Raw genomic sequence first — 20,540 nt, forward strand, 5'->3', positions numbered from 1 at the left:
ATAACAGGAATCAAACCATGGTTAATACTCAGATATTAACAGACAGGCTAAAACAGTCATAGTAGAATAAATACTAATAACCAGCACAGAGATCAACAAAGCTCGGGTTTAAATAGCCCCACCCAAGTTCTCAATGGCTAATATCATTAACTATTCCCTAGCCAGGTAGAAAAGCAAAAAAAAACAGATAATACATAAAAGCAAAGTCTGAACAGGGCAGAAATGTGTCATAAAGTGAAGCTATGAAAAACTAATTCAGAGTCAACTAGTTTAGCATTTTGCTCATACATAGATCCAATGTATAAGGGGCTTTTGTTCATATTGAGACTGTGCCAGTTCTGCTATGACAGATTCCATTGGTGCCTAACAGACCATTTGGCCTAATGATGGGTTTCATTGTGGATCTGCTGTATTTTTTATTGTCTTGGGGACAAGAAAAAAAAATGCACGCTAGACTTTTCTTTCTGTGAAATGTAATAGAACTTCAGTTGGTTGCAGCAAAAAGGATCTGTGACAACAGTTTTGGCAGAGCCTAAAAGGAGCTAACTAGAGAAACTAATGGACCACCAAGTTTTAATTTTTTTGGCTTGACCTATACCCTTCAATCCCTGGTTGAACTTGATGGACGTATGTCTTTTTTCAATCGTACTAACTATGTAACTATGTAAGTATAGGTAACTGCTTTGATTTTCATCAATATTTGTTTAAGGTCATACTCCTTCATTTTACTGCCCTAAGTCTAATACTAATTGGTATGCTCTCTTTTTTGGCTGATTACAGTAAAAAAATGGCAGAAAAATGCCTGATTTTTTACCAGTAGTTTTTGCATAAAAAAAATAATAATTTATGGTTGTCGTAGACATTAACTGAACATGGCTTCAGTGGAAAATTTTGGTAAATTAAATTTTTACATTTTTTTTTTAAATATGTGGCTGTTTACTTTTAATACATGACTAAATTTAAACAATTCACATACAATGTTATTGTTTTTCTATTCTTTATTTTCAGGAACTGGAGTTTTCTAATCTATTTGCGGTTCTTCACTGTATCCATTCATTTTTTGCCACTAAAGTGGCTTGTTTGGACCCTCTTTTTGTTGACAGCCAGGGGGCTGCTTCTGCCTCTGCATCAGCTGCTTCCACCACAGCAGGTGTTTGTAAAATGAAGTATTCAACTTGATACGTCCTAAAGAAATGTACTTATCTTCTGAGGATGCTCAAACTGTGAATGAATATTTATTGAATGCAGGAAAGCCTGACATTTTGGAACTGGGATACAGAGACAAATTAAATGGTTACTGATTTATTTTTTTAAGCAGAAGAAGTGTTAAGGGTCCATATAATCTGCTGTACAGTCCCCAATATATCACATCGAAGCATTTGCTGAAACAAAGAGGACATTCAAAACAATAGCACTGGCAACAATGACTCTTTTTTATTTCAAAAGTTTTAACATTTGTGTTCACAAAAAACCATGAAAACATGAAATCAGCACTTATTTCCTGAAGCTTCAAAAAGTGCCATAACGGAAATATGTCCGGGATGGGGGGAGTGTGATTTATGTTCTTAACAAAATATGAAGAAACAATGTTCAACCAACTATAATGGTAACTGTCTAAAAGACTTTTGGACAAAATGTCACCATTGAAATCTAGGCAGTGGCACCTATGTAATTTTCCCTTTGGTTTGCTTTTGTGGAAATTTGCACATAAAATCATATCAAATGATGCCATGTTTTTAGGGTCAGGATAACAGCTTTCTGTAAGTACCGAATCTGACCTCATTACAGTTAATGCCATGCATTATGTTGCAGCATTTATTCTTTTTGCACTCCTTTTTACTTCAATGGTACTTGAGACTTAAAAGCCATACAAGCATTAAATAAAGTGCAGAATGTTCAATTGGTTTACACAAAAATGGAACATATGTTCAGTGATTCTCAAATGAAGTACTTATTTACTTGGTAAGCTGCTTACAAAACCCTTCATAATTGAACTTGCATGGATTAACCAAAGGATGAGTAATACTGATTGATCCATGCATGTTCTTTTGAAATCCTGCATTCTAAACAAATTCTCAATTTTTATTTATTGTTTTGCCTTTATTGTTTGTTCAAACATAGAAGCCTAGTGGTTTACCTTTATGCAGCTTAATCCCCTAAAATATACACAGGTAATCTTTTGGAGAGACTTGGTATGGATGACAAAAAGTATTTTATATTATTACTATTATTAGCTTCTAGATATTAAAAACAAATCTGGCCCCCAAGGATGCTAAGATGTAGATTTGACAAAGTATACAGTGTCAGCACAATTGTTCATGAGCATCTGTCCATAATTTACAAGTTTTCAGTGATATATACTACATACGGTTATACTTAACCTTTGTTAAGAGATGTAAGTATGTCAGTTGACTATAATAATCTTGAAGAAGAACTAAAAGTTTTAACTTAAGTCATTTAAAAAAAAATGTAAATGACCTTCCTTTACAGTACTACCACCATGGAGAAATAGGTTTATCCTAAGGCTAGGTTCATACATGCTTTTTCAGATGTCTGTCATTTGTAAAAATGCCCCCTGGTGACTACACGCCCCGTCCTTTCAATGCAAGTCTATGGGAGAGGGTGTGGCAGCCGTCATGCCTACTCCCATAGACTTGCATTGAAGGGGCAGGGCATGATGTCACAAGGGGCTGGGGCCATAATGTCATGATAATCTGGCCCCTGTGTGGCCCATCATCAGGCATGGAGCGAAGTACGCTCTGTGCAGCAGATGACCCGGGGTGCTGCAGGAGAAATTGTGGGGTTCCCATCGGTGGGCCCCCACGATCGGGGATAAGATTTCTAGGAGCGGAGTACCCCTTTATTGTTCCCTATGTTTGTGTAAGTCTTTTGGAAAATGGTTGACGGTGCACATAATACGTATGTCACTTATTTACGCGGCTGTAAAAAATGAAATTTTTCCATATTTTAAGTCGCATTTTTCCATATTGTATGCACAACTGTCACGATGCCGGCTGGCAGGTAGTGGACCCTCTGTGCCAGAGAGGGATTGGCGTGGACCGTGCTAGTGGACCGGTTCTAAGCCACTACTGGTTTTCACCAGAGCCCGCCGCAAAGCGGGATGGTCTTGCTGCGGCGGTAGTGACCAGGTCGTATCCACTAGCAACGGCTCACCTCTCTGGCTGCTGAAGATAGGCGCGGTACAAGGGAGTAGGCAGAAGCAAGGTCGGACGTAGCAGAAGGTCGGGGCAGGCAGCAAGGATCGTAGTCAGGGGCAACGGCAGAAGGTCTGGAAACACAGGCAAGGAACACACAAGGAACGCTTTCACTGGCACTAAGGCAACAAGATCCGGCAAGGGAGTGCAAGGGAAGTGAGGTAATATAGGGAAGTGCACAGGTGAAAACCCTAATTGGAACCACTGCGCCAATCAGCGGCGCAGTGGCCCTTTAAATCGCAGAGACCCGGCGCGCGCGCGCCCTAGGGAGCGGGGCCGCGCGCGCCGGGACAGAACAGACGGGGAGCGAGTCAGGTAGGGGAGCCGGGGTGCGCATCGCGAGCGGGCGCTACCCGCATCGCGAATCGCATCCCGGCTGGCAGCGGGATCGCAGCGCCCCGGGTCAGAGGACGTGACCGGAGCGCTGCAGCGGAGGGAGTGAAGCGAGCGCTCCGGGGAGGAGCGGGGACCCGGAGCGCTCGGCGTAACAGTACCCCCCCCCTTGGGTCTCCCCCTCTTCTTGGAGCCTGAGAACCTGAGGAGCAGACTTTTGTCAAGGATGTTGTCCTCAGGTTCCCAGGATCTCTCTTCAGGACCACAACCCTCCCAGTCTACTAAAAAAAAATTTTTCCCTCTGACCTTTTTGGCAGCCAAAATTTCCTTGACCGAGAAGACGTCCGAGGAGCCGGAAACAGGAGTGGGAGGAACAGATTTGGGAGAAAAACGGTTGAGGATGAGTGGTTTGAGAAGAGAGACGTGAAAGGCATTAGGGATACGAAGAGAAGGAGGAAGAAGAAGTTTATAAGAGACAGGATTAATTTGACACAAAATTTTGAAAGGACCAAGATAGCGTGGTCCCAACTTGTAGCTAGGGACACGGAAGCGGACATATTTAGCGGAGAGCCATACCTTGTCTCCAGGGGAAAAAACGGGGGGAGCTCTTCTTTTCTTATCCGCGAACCTCTTCATGCGTGAAGAAGCCTGTAAGAGAGAATTTTGGGTCTCTCTCCATATAATGGAAAGGTCACGAGAAATTTCATCCACAGCGGGCAGACCAGAGGGCAAGGGGGTAGGGAGGGGGGGAAGAGGGTGACGGCCGTACACCACGAAAAATGGGGATTTGGAGGAAGATTCAGAGACCCTGAAGTTATACGAGAATTCGGCCCATGGAAGGAGATCTGCCCAGTCATCCTGGCGGGAGGAAACAAAATGTCGCAAATAATCACCCAGGATCTGGTTAATTCTTTCTACTTGTCCATTGGACTGGGGATGATATGCAGAGGAAAAATTTAATTTAATCTTGAGTTGTTTACAGAGAGCCCTCCAGAATTTAGACACGAATTGGACCCCTCTATCCGAGACAATCTGCGTAGGCAACCCGTGAAGACGAAAAATGTGTACAAAAAATTGTTTAGCCAACTGAGGCGCAGAAGGAAGACCAGGAAGAGGGATGAAATGTGCCATTTTGGAGAATCGATCAACGACCACCCAAATAACGGTGTTGCCACGGGAAGGGGGTAAATCAGTAATAAAATCCATACCAATCAGAGACCAAGGCTGTTCGGGGACAGGCAGAGGATGAAGAAAACCAGCGGGCTTCTGGCGAGGAGTCTTATCCCGGGCACAGATAGTGCAGGCACGCACAAAGTCCCCAACATCCGTCTCCAGAGTCGGCCACCAATAGAAGCGGGAGATGAGTTGCACAGATTTCTTGATGCCCGCATGACCTGCGAGATGGGAGGAGTGACCCCATTTGAGGATTCCGAGGCGTTGGCGTGGAGAAACAAAGGTCTTTCCTGGAGGAGTCTGCCTGATGGAGGCAGGAGAAGTGGAGATCAGGCAGTCAGGTGGAATGATGTGTTGCGGAGGGAGATCAACTTCTGAGGCATCCGAGGAACGAGAGAGAGCATCGGCCCTAATGTTCTTATCGGCAGGACGAAAGTGAATCTCAAAATTAAATCGGGCAAAGAACAGAGACCACCGGGCCTGGCGAGGATTCAGCCGTTGGGCAGACTGGAGGTAGGAGAGGTTCTTGTGGTCGGTGTAGATAATAACAGGAAATCTTGATCCCTCCAGCAGATGCCTCCATTCCTCAAGTGCTAATTTAATGGCTAGAAGCTCTCGATCCCCGATGGAGTAGTTCCTCTCCGCTGGAGAGAAGGTCCTAGAGAAAAAACCACAAGTGACAGCATGCCCGGAAGAATTTTTTTGTAGAAGAACAGCTCCAGCTCCCACTGAGGAGGCATCAACCTCCAATAGGAAGGGTTTGGAAGGGTCAGGTCTGGAGAGCACGGGAGCCGAAGAAAAGGCAGACTTGAGTCGTTTAAAGGAGTCTTCTGCTTGAGGAGGCCAGGACTTGGGATCAGCATTTTTTTTGGTTAAAGCCACGATAGGAGCCACAATGGTAGAAAAATGTGGAATAAATTGCCTGTAATAATTGGCGAACCCCAAAAAGCGTTGGATAGCACGGAGTCCGGAGGGGCGTGGCCAATCTAAGACGGCAGAGAGTTTGTCTGGATCCATCTGTAGTCCCTGGCCAGAGACCAAATATCCTAGAAAAGGAAGAGATTGGCATTCAAACAGACATTTCTCAATTTTGGCATAGAGTTGGTTGTCACGAAGTCTCTGAAGAACCATACGGACATGCTGGCGGTGTTCTTCTAGATTGGCAGAAAAAATTAGGATATCGTCCAGATATACAACAACACAGGAGTATAACAGATCACGAAAAATTTCATTGACAAAGTCTTGGAAGACGGCAGGGGCATTGCACAGTCCAAAGGGCATGACCAGATACTCAAAGTGTCCATCTCTGGTGTTAAATGCCGTTTTCCACTCGTCCCCCTCTCTGATGCGGATGAGGTTATAGGCGCCTCTTAAGTCCAATTTAGTGAAGATGTGGGCACCTTGGAGGCGATCAAAGAGTTCAGAGATGAGGGGTAAGGGGTAGCGGTTCTTAACCGTGATTTTATTAAGACCGCGGTAGTCAATGCAAGGACGTAGGGAGCCATCTTTTTTGGACACAAAGAAAAATCCGGCTCCGGCAGGAGAGGAGGATTTACGGATAAAGCCCTTTTTTAGATTCTCCTGGACGTATTCGGACATGGCAAGAGTCTCTGGGGCAGAGAGAGGATAAATTCTGCCCCGGGGTGGAGTAGTACCCGGGAGGAGGTCGATAGGGCAATCATAAGGCCTGTGAGGAGGTAGAGTCTCAGCTTGTTTTTTGCAGAAAACATCCGCGAAGTCCATATAGGCCTTAGGGAGACCGGTTACTGGAGGAACCACAGAGTTACGGCAAGGGTTACTGGGAACCGGTTTTAGACAGTTCTTGGAACAAGAGGACCCCCAACTCTTGATCTCCCCAGTGGACCAATCCAGGGTTGGGGAATGAAGTTGAAGCCAGGGAAGTCCAAGGAGAATCTCCGAGGTGCAATTGGGGAGGACCAAAAGTTCAATCCTCTCATGATGAGATCCGATGCTCATAAGAAGGGGCTCCGTGCGGAAACGTATGGTACAGTCCAATCTTTCATTATTTACACAATTGATGTAGAGGGGTCTGGCGAGACTGGTCACCGGGATGTTGAACCTGTTGACGAGAGAGGCCAAAATAAAATTTCCTGCAGATCCAGAGTCCAAGAAGGCCACTGTAGAGAAGGAGAAGGCAGAGGCAGACATCCGCACTGGCACAGTAAGACGTGGAGAAGCAGAGTAGACATCAAGGACTGTCTCACCTTTGTGCGGAGTCAGCGTACGTCTTTCCAGGCGGGGAGGACGGATAGGACAATCCCTCAGGAAGTGTTCGGTACTAGCACAGTACAGGCAGAGGTTCTCCATACGGCGTCGTGTCCTCTCTTGAGGTGTCAGGCGAGACCGGTCGACCTGCATAGCCTCCACGGCGGGAGGCACAGGAACAGATTGCAGGGAACCAGAGGAGAGAGGAGCCGAGGAGACGAAACGCCTCGTGCGAACAGAGTCCATATCTTGGCGGAGTTCCTGACGCCTTTCAGAAAAACGCATGTCAATGCGAGTGGCTAGGTGAATAAGTTCATGTAGATTAGCAGGAATTTCTCGTGCGGCCAGAACATCTTTAATGTTGCTGGATAGGCCTTTTTTGAAGGTCGCGCAGAGGGCCTCATTATTCCAGGACAATTCTGAAGCAAGTGTACGGAATTGTACGGCATACTCGCCAACGGAAGAATTACCCTGGACCAGGTTCAACAGGGCAGTCTCAGCAGAAGAGGCTCGGGCAGGTTCCTCAAAGACACTTCGGATTTCCGAGAAGAAGGAGTGTACAGAGGCAGTGACGGGGTCATTGCGGTCCCAGAGCGGTGTGGCCCATGACAGGGCTTTTCCGGACAGAAGACTGACTACGAAAGCCACCTTAGACCTTTCAGTGGGAAACAGGTCCGACATCATCTCCAGATGCAGGGAACATTGGGAAAGAAAGCCACGGCAAAACTTAGAGTCCCCATCAAATTTATCCGGCAAGGATAAGCGTATCCCAGGAGCGGCCACTCGCTGCGGAGGAGGTGCAGGAGCTGGCGGAGGAGATGACTGCTGAAGCTGTGGTAGCAACTGTTGTAGCATAACGGTCAGTTGAGACAGCTGTTGGCCTTGTTGCGCTATCTGTTGTGACTGCTGGGCGACCACCGTGGTGAGGTCAGCGACAACTGGCAGAGGAACTTCAGCGGGATCCATGGCCGGATCTACTGTCACGATGCCGGCTGGCAGGTAGTGGACCCTCTGTGCCAGAGAGGGATTGGCGTGGACCGTGCTAGTGGACCGGTTCTAAGCCACTACTGGTTTTCACCAGAGCCCGCCGCAAAGCGGGATGGTCTTGCTGCGGCGGTAGTGACCAGGTCGTATCCACTAGCAACGGCTCACCTCTCTGGCTGCTGAAGATAGGCGCGGTACAAGGGAGTAGGCAGAAGCAAGGTCGGACGTAGCAGAAGGTCGGGGCAGGCAGCAAGGATCGTAGTCAGGGGCAACGGCAGAAGGTCTGGAAACACAGGCAAGGAACACACAAGGAACGCTTTCACTGGCACTAAGGCAACAAGATCCGGCAAGGGAGTGCAAGGGAAGTGAGGTAATATAGGGAAGTGCACAGGTGAAAACCCTAATTGGAACCACTGCGCCAATCAGCGGCGCAGTGGCCCTTTAAATCGCAGAGACCCGGCGCGCGCGCGCCCTAGGGAGCGGGGCCGCGCGCGCCGGGACAGAACAGACGGGGAGCGAGTCAGGTAGGGGAGCCGGGGTGCGCATCGCGAGCGGGCGCTACCCGCATCGCGAATCGCATCCCGGCTGGCAGCGGGATCGCAGCGCCCCGGGTCAGAGGACGTGACCGGAGCGCTGCAGCGGAGGGAGTGAAGCGAGCGCTCCGGGGAGGAGCGGGGACCCGGAGCGCTCGGCGTAACAACAACCACTTTCCCATAGACTTACAAAGAGAACATTAATGTTAAAAATGTGGATGCAATTTTACAAATAAAATACTACTTTTTTTTAACTAACCTAAGGTTAAAAATACAGAAGATCAAATTATGCATGGTATTCTTCAATTTGATATTGAACTCATATGAGGCAACAGCTAGAAGCGCTGTTTTTTGAGAGTGAGGAGTACCTTCCTGACTCCAGTATGACAATCAAAATACATCAAACATGGATCAATGTTAAGTAGTCTACTATAAAATGTGTTATATAATAATTTATTTTTGGAAGAATCACCCATACTTTTATTAAAGCTCTTCAGCAAATAAACCACAGCAGAATATTTCATATTTTCACTGCTCTTCCAGTAAAGAAAGTGGCCTATGATGTTGTAGAATCCTTCTTTTTTTTGTAGATGTACAAAATACCCTGAGTTAATTATCAATAATTAATTATCCTAAGAAATCAGTGAGAGGAATTCAGTAAGACTTGAGTTTCACTGGTCTTACGTAAACCCCCACCAGTATACGATCACACTGGGTGGGTTTGTCATTAGTCACAATGCCTCTTAATAAATCCAGGTACACTTGGGGCTGCCTGTGTGTTCGGGTGTCTACTTCCAATTATGACAAAGCCAAATCCTCTCATTTGGCAAGAGGGTTTGGCTTTGTCAGAAATGGAAGTACACACCCGTGCATGCCAAATTTACAACAATTTGTGCCTACAAATTGTAGTGGAAATCTCTGCCTTCTTGGAGCTTCTCGGAGTCCAAAAGTTAGTAAATCTTAGTGCAAATTCACAATTTTGCCCTGATCTGAGCGAGGTGTAGACCTTAATAAATTCCCCACATTATGTAGATCACTATATCCACCATTGATTTACATTATTTAAACAAAGGTCATAGATAAGGTGATAAAGTCATTCCTATTTTTTCTAAATTAAATATTGCCGAGTTTAATCATCTTTGCTGGTGCTTAAAGCCATTTATTCTCTTTATTACTCTGTTCACCCTCCAATGAACCTGCTCCAAATAAGCTTTGTTTCTTTCAGACAGATGCCAAATACTGTATTCAATATCCCTTACATGGTCTGAAATGTGATTTAAGACACAATAAAGACCTTAAAGCATAGTAAATCTTTATAAAGTTTTCCTTTTAAACTTCTGTGCCCCTACCAACATAAGCATGGCACTGATTTTGTCATCTAAGGATGGTTGTCCTGGAATTTTTGGTAGGTAAAAAAACCACATTGAGTAACCCCAAAGAGCCCTCTATTAGATTTTTTTTTTTATGAAGACGATGCAGAAAAGTGTCCATATTATGCTTCTGTGGAACCAGCTCAAGCCCATTGGTGTTTTTTACCTGGTCATGTGATGTGATATTGCAATTTTGTGGTTGATTCCTTCAGATCCTGACACTTAAACCACATTACCATGATCTTTTTGATCCTTATATATAAATACTGCTACACATTACTACTTTAAGCAAAGTTTTATCTTACAGGGGTATTCCGGGCTGAACTAACTTTTAACTATCCTGTCCATTATGAAGAATTATGCTAGTTCTACATTTACTTGCTATACGGCTCTTCCGTGGATCGCCTACTTTTTCTTCTTTATATGGTCTCTCAGGTTTTGCGTTTCCGTTCAGGTCTTGATGATGTTTGTCTCAAGCCTATTTCACAATCCTTTGCGGATTGAGGCGGCAGCTGGTATCATGGGGCTTGGCTATTTTCTTGTATTTCCTCACAAGTCAGCTCCCTGATGACATTCCATCTGTACGTCCTGACATGCCGGCGCCCCGTGATCTTGGCAATCTGCAGAATGGAGGAATGCAGGGAACGCTGGCACAACAGGATGTACAGATGGACAGCAAACATCATCATGGGTCTGGCTTGTGAGGAAATACAAGAAAATAGCCAAGCCACCTGTCACCAGCTGCCGCCTCGAGCTGCAAAGGATTGTGAAATAGGCTTGAGACGAACGTTATCAAGACCTGAACGGAAACACTGAACCCCGGGGGACCATATAAAGAAGAAAAAGTAGACGATCCACGGCAGAGCCGTATAGCAAGTAAATTTAGGACTAGCATAATTCTTGATAATGGGCAGGATAGTTAAAAGTTAAGCCTGGAATACCCCTTTAAGACATAACTTTGCTTAAAGTAGTAATACGTAGCAGTATTTATAAATGAGGATCAAAAAGATCATGGTAATGTGGTGTAAGTGTCAGGATCTGAAGGAAGCAAGCACAATATGCAATATCACATGGGCAGACTTTAGCTCATATTTCAAATAGTTTACTGTTTTCACCCAGGTTATAACTTCATAAATCAGGATTTTGGGCAAAACACTAAATTCACATTCAATACCATATAAATGTTTAAAATGGTGATTACATATTAATATCCAAACCTGAAAAACACTACAAACAACTTTTCAAGCCATATGGGATCTAATGTGGCTGTTGTTTTAATGTATAAGTGTAAGTATTGGAAGATATTCTAATCCCTGACAATTTTTGTAACCATTAATTGAGTTGGGTCTTTCTTCTGTTTTTCTTTATTTTTTATACTATGCATGTTTATCATCACAATTGTTTACTTCTTGAAGGACATTAAATGCATTGTTCACCTGTCTGTTATACAATAAGGTTTTCTTTGACAGTTGTGTGGGGGGGTTGTGACATACCACTAGTATTTTTTTTTTTAAACTGAAACTTGATTTTAGTATTGATATGATTGCTCAGGTACATGTTACCAAAAATGTAATGTTTGGCACTAAAACTAATACAGTTTCATCACAAAGAAAAAGTCATAGCAACCTGAAATACATGTATACTCTAAATCCAATACAAGCCCATTTAATGTTTTCAACTATTAAGAGGTTATTACTAGAATAAGATTTCCTCTTTGGTTCCACTCTATGTTTTCTCTTCCGATAATTTACATAAAGTGAATGGTGTCTTCATATAAACACCAATTTCTAAAGCAATTTTTCTGTTTACCCTGTTATAATGTCTTATTGTGTTCCTTCATTACAAGTAGATACAGTACTACAAAAGAATCTCAAAATGTTAATGTGGCATATATTAAATATATGGCATATGGGAAATCAGAAGTCAGAGTAGTGGTCAGCATTTGGTAACTATTTTTTTAAATTGCAGAAATATTTTTCTATTCAGTTGTATCAGACATTTTTAAAAGTGAAAAAGGCAGCCATATTGGTTGTCACTTTTGAATGAGCTTCTTAAATATGGGGCCAAACTTCAGATTTTCTAGCATGTAAATTATCATTTTTTTAAAATAGCATATTAACAGTGTTCACTGTCTTTTCCATCTTGTCCCTCTCTTGCCTACACTGTGATTACTCCTCCCACTCCCTCACTCTTCTGACTTACTGCTCTTGGGAGCCTGGCAGCCCTGCCCTGTTACCCTTTCCTCTCTGGATTTATGCTGTACACACACATACACATACACACACACATACACACACACACATACACACATACATACACACAATCATTTTTGGAGATTGCCTGTACTCTACCACCAAAGACAATATGGGGAGTGTTTAACTTGCATCTCCCTGTCATTTATGTGTATTATCATCAGGCAGTTCTGTAATGCTGAGACTTGTAGTTTTGGAATAGTTGGAGGTACACTGTTTGGAAAACTCTTTTTTTACAGCAGTGTTGCTGTAGGCTGTGTTCCTTCTGCAGCCTTGTCAATCAGCCATCTTGTGTCCATGAACCTTGGACATGCTCATGCTGCTGTGGGACTCAGTGTCCCAGGAGGTATGGGGACCCCTAGTGGTGGCATTTTCAATGGCCATTTTCTTTAGTAAAATGTGAAAATGTTTTTAAAAAGTATACTAGAAAAACTATTGTTTTGCCAAGATGTACAACATATAAAACATTTTTATATTTGTCAGTGCCCATTTAAAAAATACAAAATAACCAGTGACAACCAATATGGCTGCTTTTTATGTTTTTGTTAATGATTGACACCTAAAAAGAGACAAAGTGTCAATATCTTTATAAGATAAATAAACACCTAACAGTGGCTTTCATCACCAATAGTCCATAATTGCATCCATTTAACCAATACATCATGGAAAAAGCTCACAATGTATTGTTTAGTTGATCGCAAAACAGACAAATGCCAATGCTACCCAATGTGAACGCAGCCTTAGCTGTACTTCAGGAATATATTAATTAATTTAAAAACTTTCTTTTAAATCATCTTTCGTGTTTTCTCTATACCCTTGCCTCAGAGTTAATTGAAAATGGTACAGATTGTGCAAGGAAGCTAACACATTTGCAGATAATACATTTCTTTGACTACATGCACTTGATAAGCCTTGACTACACAAAGGAATTCCAAAATCTACTGAAAAGTCCCTAATGTGAAGATCCATTTGTGTCACAATAGATTCAGGGGTAATTAATAACGTATCCAATTATCTTGTGTCTAATTATTGTAATGGATATAAATTGCTCTGTTTTTGCTTTGACAATATTTTTCTGTTTATCATAATTTATAAATTGCCCAAGCAGGGAGGGGGATACTTTTTATATGCATTTTTTTTTTTTTTTAAAGGTTGCTATTCTTCCAATTTCATGTAGTGTCTAAATTACGGTAACAATTAAATCCTATCACTCATAGACTTATATGTAAACATCAAAATCCATATTTTATTTCATTATAATTTTAACTTTAAGACACATACAATTTAGCTGTGGCTACTTAACAAACGTGATGACAACTGACAACTTAAATGGATGTACATTAGGAATATTAGATGGCCGTTATCTGAATGACATGTCAATCATGGTCAAGCTGTGAAGCTTGTCTTGGATGTCAATGCTATAGGCTAAAACGTCAACTCATTGATTGATTTTTGCCTTGAATGGTGGGCTTCCTTTAATGGAATGCAAATGTGATACTCAGTATAATGAAAAGACTATAGTAACATAAGCGGGGATATTTATATAGACCAGAATCCCTCAGTGAAATCTATGGAAGCTCCAAGCTACAATTTACAGCTGTTTGCAGGTGTAAAAAGTAATGGATTTGTAACATGTGTAATGTCATGCCACGCCACTTCACATTCTGCCACACTCACTTTGATCATACCACGTTCACTTGGTAAGTGCAGTGCAAAGTGTCAAAAAGTTGATAAGTTTTTGTGCAAAACAGATGTTTGTGAAACAGACTGCAACAAATATGCTACCCCTCCCCCCCCCCTTTGTATATGAAATGTTGCTTCTAGGAGAGAATGCCTACACACAGAATCCATTGTGAAAAAGGAAAATTTTTCAGTTGAATTTCTACAGAATACACCATATTAAAATATTGAGGTGTTTATAGAGCTCCATGGTAGTACTATTATAGTTCAGTGAATGCATAGCCAAAATCCAATGTACATTCATGGAGGTTTTTGACCCTTCTAGTAAGTAAAAAATACAGATTGATTTTAGTTCCTTTTATTTAACTATACTTCACCCTCATTTGACATGCACAATATAACAATTTTTGATCCATATTTACATATTAACAATATATAATATCTCATCGCAGAGCATCAGCGATAATTTCCCAACACAAACATTGTTTGTAACCTAAGATACTACAATAGATTTTCCTCTCCTTTTTACTCTTATACAGTGCATAGTGAAAGTACTCGGCCCCCTTGAACTTTTCAACCTTTTGCCACATTTCAGGCTTCAAACATAAAGATATAAAACTGTAATTTTTTTGTGAAAAATCAACTACAAGGGGGACACAGTCCTGAAGTGGAATGAAATTTATTGGATATTTAAAACTTTTAAGAAAAAAAAAAAACTGAAAAATTGGGCATGCTAAATTATTCAGTCCCCTTAAGTTAATACTTTGTAAGGCCACCTTTTGCTGTGATTACAGCTGTAAGTCGCTTGGGGTATGTCTCTATCAGTTTTGCACATCGAGAGACTGAAATTTTTGTCCATTCCTCCTTGCAAAACAGCTTGCTCTCAGTGAGGTTGGATGGAGATCGTTTGTGAACAGCAGTTTTCAGTTTTTTCCACAGATTCTCGATTGGATTCAGGTCTGGACTTTGACTTGCCCATTCTAACATCTGGACATGTTTATTTGTGAACCATTCCATTCTAGATTTTGCTTTATGTTTTGGATCATTGTCTTGTTGGAAGACAAATCTCCATCCCAGTCTCAGGTCTTTTGCAGACTCCATCAGGTTTTCTTCCAGAATGGTCCTGTATTTGGCTCCATCCATCTTCCCATCAATTTTAACCATCTTCCCTGTCCCTGCTGATGAAAAGCAGGCCCAAACCATGATGCTGCCACCACCATGTTTGACAGTGGGTATGGTATGTTCAGGGTGATGAACTGTGTTGCTCTCACGCCAAACATAACCTTTTGCCTTATTGCCAAAAAGTTTGATTTTGGTTTCATCTGACCAGAGCACCTTCTTCCACATGTTTGGTGTGTCTCCCAGGTGGCTTGTGGCAAACTTTAAACAACACTTTTTATGGATATCTTTAAGAAATGGCTTTCTTCTTGCCACTCTTCCATAAAGGCCAGATTTGTGCAGTATACGACTGATTGTTGTCCCATGGACAGAGTCTCCCACCTCAGCTGTAGATCTCTGCAGTTCATCCAGAGTGATCATGGGCCTCTTGGCTGCATCTCTGATCAGTCTTCTCCTTGTATGAGCCGAAAGTTTAGAGGGACAGCCAGGTCTTCATAGATTTGCATTGGTCTGATACTCCTTCCATTTCAATATTATCGCTTGAACAGTGCTCCTTGGGATGTTTAAAGCTTGGGAAATCTTTTTGTAGCCAAATCCAGCTTTAAACTTATCCACAACAGTATCTCGGACCTGCCTGGTGTGTTCCTTGTTCTTCATGATGCTCTCTGCACTTTAAACGGACCTCTGAGACTATCACAGTGCAGGTGCATTTATACGGAGACTTGATTACACAAAGGTGGATTCTATTTATCATCATTAGTCATTTAGGTCAACATTGGATCATTCAGAAATCCTCACTGAACTTCTGGAGAGAGTTTGCTGCACTGAAAGTAAAGGGGCTGAATAATTTTGCACGCCCAATTTTTCAGATTTTTATTTGTTAACAAAGTTTGAAATAGGCAATAAATTTAGTTCCACTTCATGATTGTGTCCCACTTGTTGTTTATTCTTCACAAAAAATTACAGTTTTATATCTTTATGTTTGAAGCCTGAAATGTGGCAAAAGGTCGAAAAGTTCAAGGGGGGCGAATACTTTCACTATGCACTGTAGATTGTGCGTTCTCAGGAACACAACCCTTTCCATAACTTGTATAAGTTTTCTGTACATAACTGTATATTTATTGTTTCCCAACTGTACAGACAGACTGACATAGTATGTTTGTGCTTTATAAATATTATAAATGATGGGTGTAAAGTAAAGGGGTGATATATTTCCAAAGAAAATATGTAAATACTATTCTTAACATCTTAATATTAATAGAACTAATACAACATTTTACTGGTACAGTCTGGAGCAGTAACCTGAACTGAAGAATAAAGCAATATTGAGAGTAACAATCATTATGGAGTTGATATCACTATATTTCACTGTTATATTTGATGAGGTTGAAGAAATGCTTCGAAAGTGAATTGACCCAATGTAAATGGGCTCCATTTTTATTTTTTTAAATTACTATGTGATAGAAATATTTTAAAATGGTTTGTGGAAATGTACAGACCATCGAATGTTCCACCCAATTAGGATATATACAGAGCTTATTCATGTACTTGATTTTACACTGAGAAATGGTTGTTCATTACTGTGTAACGTATAAGAGAGAATAAAATATTTTTCGCTGATGTGTCTTTTCTTCAATAAGCCAAAAATCTTTGTTTTCATCTCAACTAGAGATTACGGTAGAAGCCTTAAGGTCATCAAAAGAAAAATGCATATTGATTTAATATTAAGAGAGACAAAGGAATTATAGGGCATGTTAATAGGGCATGGTAAGTATAAAAAATAAATGATACCTACTACTTCCCCCATTTATCACCACTTGTTGATACTTTCGAGATAAGTCTGGTAGCAGCATCTCCCCATTCAGCCAATTACTGGCCGCAGTGGTGTCCCACCTCAATAAGTGATTGGCTGAGTAGGCAGGTCCTGTTGAGAAGACTTGCCTTAGAAGTAGCAACAAGTAGTGATGAGCTAGGAATGGAAACTTTGGGAGGTAGGTGAGTATCTGGAATACCCCTTTAAAGGGGTATTCCAGGCCAAAACTTTTTTTTAAATATCAAATGGCTCTGGAAAGTTAAACAGATTTGTAAATTACTTCTATTAAAAAAGCTTAATCCTTCCAATAGTTATTAGCTTCTGAAGTTGAGTTGTTGTTTTCTGTCTAACTGCTCTCTGATGACTCACATCCCGGGAGCTGTGCAGTTCCTATGGGTATATTCTCCCATCATGCACAGCTCCCGGGACGTGACATCAGCATTGAGCAGTTAGACAGAAAACTTCAGAAGCTAATAACTATTGGAAGGATTAAGATTTTTTAATAGAAGTAATTTATAAATCTGTTTAACTTTCCGGAGCCAGTTGATATATAAAAAAAAGTTTTGGCCTGGAATACCCCTTTAACTCCTTGGGGACGGAGCCCATTATAACCCTAAGGACGGAAGCATTTTTTGCTATTCTGACCACTGTCACTTTAAGCATTAATAACTCTGGGATGCTTTTACTTTTCATTCTGATTCCGAGATTGTTTTTTGGTGACATATTCTACTTTATGTTAGTGGTAAATTTTTGTCGATACTTGCATCATTTCTTGGTGAAAAATTCCAAAATTTTATGAAAAAATAGAATTTTTTTTATTTTTCTAACTTTGAAGCTCTCTGCTTGTAAGGAAAATAAACATTCTAAATAAATAATATTTTGATTCACATATATAATATGTGTACTTTATGTTTGCATCATAAAGTTTACATGTTTTTACTTTTGGAAGACATCAGAGGGCTTCAAAGTTCAGAAGCAATTTTCAAATTTTTCACAAAATTTTCAAAATCGGAATTTTTTAGGGGCCAGTTCAGTTTTGAAGTGGATTTGAAGGGTCTTCATATTAGAAATACTCCATAAATTACCCAATTATAAAAACTGCACCCCTCAAAGTATTCAAAATGATATTCAGTAAGTTTGTTAACCCTTTAGGTGTTTCAAAATCTTAATTTTTTTACACTCGCATGTTCTTGCAGACCCAGTTTTTGAAATTTTACAAGGGGTAAAAGGAGAAAAAGCCCCCCAAAATTTGTAACCCAATTTCTCTCGAGTAAGGAAATACCTCATATGTGTATGTCAAGTGTTCGGCGGGCGCAGTAGAGGGCTCAGAAGGGAAGGAGCGACAATGGGATTTTGGAGAGTGAGTTTTGCTGAAATGGTTTTTGGGGGCATGTCGCATTTAGGAAGCCCCTATGGTGCCAGAAAAGCAAAAAAAAACACATGGCATACTATTTTGGAAACTAGACCCCTTGAGGAACGTAACAAGGGGTCCGGTGAGCCTTAACACCCCACAGGTGTTTGACCACTTTTCGTTAAATTCGGATGTGTAAATGAAGAAAAAAATTTCACTAAAGTGCAGGTTTTTCCCCCAAATTTACCATTTCTACAAAGGGTAATGGGAGAAAAATCCCCCCAAAATTTGTAACGCAATTTCTCCCGAGTACGAAGATACCCCATATGTGGCCCTAAACTGTTGCCTTGAAATACGACAGGGCTCTGAAGTGAGAGAGCGCCATGCGCATTTGAGGCCTGAATAAGGAATTTGCAGTAGGGGTGGACCCGGTTACAAGGATGGGGCTTGTCTCCACCAAAGCCCTACAGCAGTGTCTCCCACAGGGTTCCTCCAGCTGTTGCAAGACTCCCAGCCTGCCAGGACAGTCTATGGCTGTCCGGAAACACTGGGAGTTGTGGTTTTGCCACAGCTGGAGGCGCCATTTAGGAAACACTGCCGTATGAGACGTTTTTTCATTTTTACTGGGGGCGACGTGTAAGGGGGTGTATATGTAGTGTTTTACTTTTTATTATTTGCTAGTGTAGTGTGGTGTTTTTAGGGTACATTCACACAGGCGGGGGTTCACAGTAAGTTTCCTTGAAGGAAACCCACTGTAAACCCGCCCGTGTGAATGTACCCTGTAACCTTCAGCTGTGGCAAAATGACAACTCCCAGAATGCACTGACAGACCGTACATGCTGGGAGTTGTAGTATTACAACAGCTGTAGGCACACTGGTGGGGAACCACTGAGTTAGAAAACAGACTCTAGCTCAGTGATTCCAACCCATGTGCCTCCAGCTGTTGCAAGACTACAACTCCCAGCATGTACGGTCTGTCAGTGCACTCTGGGAGTTGTAGTTTTGCAACAGCTGGAGGCACACGGGTTGGAATCACTGAGTTAGGAAACAGACTCTAGCTCAGTGTTTCCCAACCAGTGTGCCTACAGCTGTTGCAAAACTACAATTCCCAGCATGCCCGTACAGTCAGGGATGCTGGGCGTGTAGTTCTGCAATATCTGGCCCTTCAGATGTTGCCGAACTACAACTCCCAGCATGCTTGGACAGTCTGGGCATGCTAGGAGTTGTAGTTATGCAACAACTGGGGAAGAACAGTGGTCTCCAAACTGCAGCCCTCCAGATGTTGCAAAACTACAACTCCAAGCATGCCCAGACTGTCCAGGTATGCTGGGAGTTGTAGTTCTGCAACATCTGAAGGGCCAGATATTGCAGAACTACACGCCCAGCATCCCTGACTGTCTGGGCATGCTGGGAGTTGTAGTTTTGCAACATCTGGATGGCTACAGTTTGGAGACCACCATATAGTGGTCTCCAAACTGTGCCACTTCAGATGTTGCAAAACTACAACTCCCAGCATGCCCAGACAGTCAGTGCATGCTGGGAGTTGTAGTTTTGCAACATCTGGAGGACCACAGTTTAGAGACCACTACACAGTGGTCTCCAAACTGTGACCCTCCAGATGTTGCAAAACTACAACTCCCAGCATGCCCAGACAGCCTTTGGCTGTGTGGGCATGCTGGGAGATGTAGTTTTTCTGCTTTTAGAAGGCCACAGTGAAGATCACTTATCGCAATCTTCACTGCAGCCTTCTCCGCCGCATTTTCCGGCCGTCGCTCTTCCGCCTGCCGCCGCTGCTCCAGGATGCCGCCGCCGCAGGTCCGGGTAAGCCGGGCCATGTCCCCCCACTCGCCGCCCGTGTTCCCCCCGCTCTGTACCAACTTTGATCAGTGCGCAGAGCGGGGGGAAATGAACTCTAACCCCCCGCCCCCCTCCTGCCATTGGTGGTCAGCCTGACCGACCAATGACCCGATTTGCCCGGATCGCGGCAAATCGCAGGTCTGAATTGACCTGCGATTTGCTGCGATCGCCGATATGGGTGGGTCTCAGGACCCCCCTAGGCATTGCCACGGGATGCCTGCTGATAGATATCAGCAGTCATCCCGGTCCGATCACCTCCCGGCAAGCGGCAGTGATCAGAAATGTCGAGGGCGTATGGGTACGCCCTCCGTCCTTAAGTGACGGACGCAAGGGCGTATGCATACTCCCTTTGTCCCCAAGGAGTTAAATACTTCAAAATGTTATTATTCCTTTGGTAATAAGAAATTTGACTTAAACAAGACTCCAATCATAGCCCCCATAGCCTTGTAATGCACTGAATAGAGCCAGGAGGAAGAAGTGGGATAAAAGTTTTTGTCTGCCCCATAGAGAAGCCTGCATGATGATGAAGCTACTACATGCAATGCAATGTGTTTGCACATGGCTATAATCACCATCAGTGGCGTAATGTTGAAAGCTCACTGTATTGGTTATTATGGTTCCCACGCGTAGAATA

At 42.6% G+C, this 20,540-nt stretch overlaps 1 protein-coding gene across 5 annotated transcripts in view; it reads left to right on the forward strand.

Annotated features, from left to right (window-relative positions):
• SNTG1 (syntrophin gamma 1) overlaps positions 1-3,072 on the forward strand; it is a 647,197-nt gene extending 644,125 nt beyond the window's left edge. For 3 of the 5 annotated variants that reach the window (XM_056521890.1, XM_056521891.1, XM_056521893.1), the window contains one exon: positions 1,009-3,070. In XM_056521890.1, coding sequence (XP_056377865.1) covers positions 1,009-1,179 — 171 coding nt within the window. In that variant the 3' untranslated portion in view covers positions 1,180-3,070. Of the gene's footprint in view, positions 1-1,008 lie in introns of all 5 variants that reach the window. The other 2 variants (XM_056521889.1, XM_056521888.1) reach the window with 2 other exon arrangements.
• The last annotated feature ends 17,468 nt before the right edge of the window (positions 3,073-20,540 follow it).

The sequence above is a fragment of the Hyla sarda genome, chromosome 5 (genome assembly GCF_029499605.1).
Source record: "Hyla sarda isolate aHylSar1 chromosome 5, aHylSar1.hap1, whole genome shotgun sequence".
Classification (NCBI taxonomy): domain Eukaryota; kingdom Metazoa; phylum Chordata; class Amphibia; order Anura; family Hylidae; genus Hyla; species Hyla sarda.